The sequence below is a fragment of the Bidens hawaiensis genome, unplaced genomic scaffold (assembly GCF_021521415.1).
Source record: "Bidens hawaiensis isolate Kalapana, Puna unplaced genomic scaffold, B.hawaiensis_p1.1 tig00061658_1, whole genome shotgun sequence".
In the NCBI taxonomy this organism is placed as follows: domain Eukaryota; kingdom Viridiplantae; phylum Streptophyta; class Magnoliopsida; order Asterales; family Asteraceae; genus Bidens; species Bidens hawaiensis.
In genome coordinates, this window is record NW_027501097.1 from 4,268 (window position 1) to 9,618 (window position 5,351).

Below are 5,351 nucleotides of genomic sequence, written 5' to 3' on the forward strand. Positions count from 1 at the left end.
TTTGGCGAAGGGATAAAACGTACGAAAACTAGTATGTCTGGCACATACGTCTCTTCGAGCGGGTCGGAAAATTAAATTGACTTCGACCTAAACTTGTCCGAAGGTCATTTGAAAGACCAAGGTTGTAACCGTCCCCCGGATTGGGAACGTGGGAAAAAACCGGTTTGTTATGCCGACTATAAAAAGAAAATTAAGAATTGTCAAGTGGCATCTTCTCGATTAGTGAAGCTTGACATACAAAAAACCGTTTCAAGAGTTTGGTTTTTCTAGCCAAAGGCTTTAGCCACCTACCGTCATCCGACCAAGCGATAATGGAGAAAAAAAAATTATATTCGGAAGGAATTGACGAAAACAAATAAATACGCTATTTTTATGTATTTTTTTAGAGGTTGTTGCATTTTAAATTTATGTTTTTATTTTCCTTTTTATTTATGTTTTAATGAAATGTTTTAATTTAATATTTTTGTGTTTAACAAAAGAAAAATTCAATCAAGCCCCGGATCACCTGGACCTCTACACCTTCTGGGGATTGATTCTGTGTCACGTCAACGCATACGTGTCTGATTTGTATTGGATTACTTGTGGTGGTATCAAGCCCCATTACCCTTAAGCTAAAGAATAAGACCTATTTGACTTTGAGCTACGGTTTAAATTATCCTAATTCAGTTATCCAAAATTGCATCAGCCGCCTTCTATGCACATGCTATAGGTTGCAATAGCCGCTCCATTATCCATTAACCGATCTACAGCCACTCATCGGTCTTCGTCAATTATGGTCCCTTGCATGCAACCGGCTCATAAATTGTCAGAGTTTTCTGCTCTTCAATCTTTTTAAAACGTATATTAACATGCTTCTTATCCTTTTCGCTCTTTTAAATTTCTTTTAACGACCATTTACGGTTCATTTAACTACTAGATTAAATGATAAACAAATACGCATATTACATTGTTTTTTCTTTCTTGCTTAGATTATGCAAATAGGTTAATCTTCAAACTATTTGCAAATTATAGCCGGTCCTAGTGTATGAGTTTTCCAAGAGCTAGTTGTATTTAAAATAACCTCTTTTTTTATATTGCAATAACACTGTTTTATACTTCTTGAAGTTTTTAATTTTTATCAAACATTAATACAAAAGAAAGCAAATTATGTATTTAGATTTTTTATAAATATCAAATATTACATGTTATTAGGTAAAAAACTATAAAGAAAGTTAAATGAGAAATGAAAACTTTAAAAAAGCAAATAATAATAATAATAATAATAATAATAATAATAATAATAATAATAATAAATAAGAAGGGCCAGAAGTCGCTAGGGTAGGGGTACGTCAACCTCATCTTAATTTGTAAATGTTTCAAGATGACACCTACATCTTTGTTAACAGACTAGTTGAGACCCCAACTATTTATATCTATATATAACAATGGAAATTTAAAGGAGGCATGCATTTTAAGTACACACCATTCGTCTTCTAAACACTTCCAAGTGAAAACAAATATGAAAAATGTTCATGTTCTAGTAATACCTTATCCCGCACAAGGCCATGTGATTCCACTTATGGAAGCAGCAAGGTGCTTCAATCAAACAGTGGTCTCAAAGTCACGTTTGTGAACACAGATTTCACTCACAAACAGGTTACGAGTGCATGTTCTAAGATAGATGATCCGAGTGGTTTGATGCGAATGGTTTCAATCCCTGATGGGATGGAACCATGTGATGATAGGAATGAGCATGGGAAGTTTATAAAAACATTGTTCCAGCTCATGCCAACCAAACTAGAAGAGCTAATAAATGATATTAACAAAAAAGGTGACGAGAAAATTACGTGCATAATTGCGGATTATTTCATGGGATGGGTTTCAAGAGTTGCTCAGAATATGGGTATTAGATTAGCAGTCTTTTGTCCCAGCTCGGCTGCAGTTTTGGCCTCAATAATGAGTGTAGAAGCTGATGGACGATGAAGTTATAGACAACAGCGATGAGATAAGTTTTTATTAATTTAAGGGTCGGTCGACTCACACACACACACGATATGAGTGTTTAAAAACAAAAAAATAAAGTGGAGATGAATCGATGATGTGGTAATGTTTTTTTTTTGTGTTTTAGGTCTCTTTTATAGTGTGACAAGCGGAGCCTTTTGTGGGTTATTTGAGATTAATTCGTTAGAAATTTGAATCGAGCCAAACTTAAACAAGCTCAAGCTTCACATATAAAGCCCAAATTGGCTCGCGAGTCTACGATCTTTTTTTATATAAGTTTTATTAATATATTAATTAAATAAATAAATAACACATATGTATATATATTATGCATAAAATTATGATAAAATAATGTATAAATATGTATTATATTATATATAAAAAAATTATAGTTATACTTCTATATTAGAAATATTATATAAATACAATATAAAACAATAAATAAATGATAAAAGAGTTGAGCTCAATCGTTGAACTCAAGCTTGAAAATTGATCTGGAGCCGAGCCTCGATCAATTCTCTTGAAATAAACAAGCCAAGCTCGAACTTGAGCTCTCCTAAATTAAACGTGCTAGGACGAGCTCGAGCGCGGCTCGTGTTGCTTACATTCCTAGGAAGGTAAGGATTTGAGGAGAATTTAGTGTTTTGAAAAATTGGTCTGTCCATGCACGCTTTTATACTACTGTTTTTATTTTATTTTATTTTTATTTTCTTTATGTGAATTCTCAAGATAAATATTTATGAAATGAACCTTTCCTACGTTTCAGGTGTACCTTTAAAGAATCAAATGATTAAGCTCTCATCATCCATGCCATTCATGAACCCTGCTGAATTTATATGGGCGTGTGTCGGCAACGCAGACACCAACAAAACTTTCTTTGATTGCGTAGTTATTTATGGCAAGGAAGTAGCAGACGCAGAAGACAACGTAATTTGCAATTCAACCATGGAGTTAGAGCTTTGGACGTTCACTCTATTTCCAAAGATGTTGCCAATTGGTCCACTTTTAGCTACCAACAAATCCACAAGGCAAGTAGGCCAATTCTGGCACGAAGACTCCACTAGCCTAACATGGCTTGATCAACAACCAATATGCTCAGTCATTTATGTGGCTTTCGGGAGCTTCACAGTTTTTGACCAGGTGCAGTTTGAAGAGCTGGCTCTAGGACTTGAGGATACCAATATGCCATCCTTGTGGGTTGTTAGACTTGGAACAAGCGGCAATATAGACTATGTGTATCCAAGTGATTACATGGAGAGAATTGGCACCCGTGGGAAAGTGATCAGCTGGGCACCTCAACAAGAGGTCCTAAACCATCGGTCAGTGGCTTGCTTCATGACTCATTGTGGTTGGAACTCTACAATGGAAGGTGTCAGCAATGGCGCTTCTTTCTAATGTTGGCCATGTTGGGTTTCAATGGTGGTTCGGAACAAACGGTCAAACAATTTTAACCCGTTTTAAGTATTAGATCCGTTTAAATAAATATTAATCATATTAATATATAAAAACGAACCAAAAACGCAGCGGAAAATAAATGATTAAAGCGAACCTGAAACCCGAACTCGGATCCGGTTACAACATATACGAGCACGATAATAAATCACAACCATAGATTTAAAGATAGATGTTTTATACCTCGGCTATCGAAACCGGTTGAGACACCGAGGCTCAACGAACGAGCGCTAGTTGACGACACGAACAAGCGGGACGGCGACGGTGCACTACAGCAGCGGCGCAGGCAGGGGCTGTTGGCTTCCGATGTTGCAGCAGCGGAAAGCCGGTGTCGGAGATGGACGGAAGATCGATATGGATGTGACGGCTGTGGTTATATTTTGTTGACTTCTTTTCTTTTGTTTTTAAGATCTCACGTAGGGTTCTTTACCCATAATGATACGTATATATTTATAGATAATATTATAGTTATCTCATATAAATATTAACCGGGCCTCAAAGTCCATCTCGATCCAACTCTCGTCCAAAGCCCGAACCAGTTTACTTAATTATTAAATAAACGCTATTCATTTATTACTTATATTAGTATAAATAATAAATCCCGTTAGTTGTTCGCCATCACCGGTTAAGCGAGTTAAGCGGGTTTATTGTCCGTTGCCCAAGGTGTAACTCTTACAGGTCAAAACCCTGTCTACCGCGTTGACTTAATCGAGCCGGTCCATAATTCCAACAGTCTCCCACTTGGACGGATTCGGTTAAGTTTCTCAACGCTGACAACCAGCGGTGCTCTAGCTACACATGGTTGCCCCCAACAGGTTATGACATTTTAATTTCATTAACCAAAGGATCTTGGAATACACTATTGAAAGATAATGAAAATATAGTAATCGTTATCATTTATCCTTTCCGTATAAGACACCAGTTGAACAATGAGACATGAATCAGATCAATCTCATATGGCGTTCAACCATTATCGTTTTCGTTCTTGAGTCAAAGTGGTCCAATCAAACACACAGTAAGTTTGGGTGAGGCCTCACACTTTACCAGTTTGAATCAACGAAGGCGCCCAGATGTCTAACTGTTACATATCATATAAGAGTACAGAATCCCATCTTGATTACATACAACTCCCACTGAACTTCAGAATATTCCCAACCAATGCCTTTATGGCTGGCAGTTACGCTACAGCGTTTGACACTGATCAAAGAATACCTTTAGTAAACGAAAGTTCTAATATGTATCTCAGGTCTAAGAATACTAAATGAGCATACCAATATCAAATGCATCTTATGACTAAGATCCATGAAGATGATTTGATGCGAGTTACATCCAACTTCATTCATAATGAGGTCTGTGAGTTTGGAAGTCAACTTCTTGAGTCCAAAGTCAGAATAGTCTTAATTCAGAATCGCTCCCATGAGTCTGACCGACTACGGATAATTTAGAATAAAATATTCATGGATTAAACGTATTAAAATGAACAAAGTTATAATATTAAACGTTTGCATTTAACCATTAAATCAAAAGTGAACTCAAAAGTATAACTGTTTAAATGTTCATACATCCAAATACTAAATTAAAACAAATTACTAGCTAATCTAAGACCGATAGCATCCCTGTGATGGTCATGCTTGTCCTGAGTCATCGGCTTAGTGAACGGGTCTGCTAGGTTTTGATATGTGTCTACTTTGCTTATTATGATGTCACCTCGTTCCAGTATCTCCCGTATGAGGTGGAACTTCTTTAGAATGTGCTTGGCTCTGTGATGAGATATGGGCTCTTTGGCCTGAGCAATGGCACCTGTGTTATCACAGAACACCTCGATTGGTTTGCGAATACTTGGAACCACATCGAGATCGGTGATGAACTTCTTCATCCAAGCAGCCTCTTTAGTAGCATCCGATGCAGCTATATATTCG

General features: G+C 36.7%; 1 protein-coding gene across 1 annotated transcript; it reads left to right on the top strand.

The window, feature by feature from the left end:
* The first annotated feature begins 1,683 nt into the window (after positions 1-1,683).
* Positions 1,684-3,377, top strand: LOC143603450 (UDP-glycosyltransferase 83A1-like). Its single transcript, XM_077080235.1, has 2 exons — positions 1,684-1,882; positions 2,747-3,377. Exons 1-2 carry the CDS (start codon positions 1,684-1,686, stop codon positions 3,373-3,375), a joined length of 828 nt encoding a protein of 275 aa, XP_076936350.1. The 3' UTR covers positions 3,376-3,377.
* Positions 3,378-5,351: the final 1,974 nt, after the last annotated feature.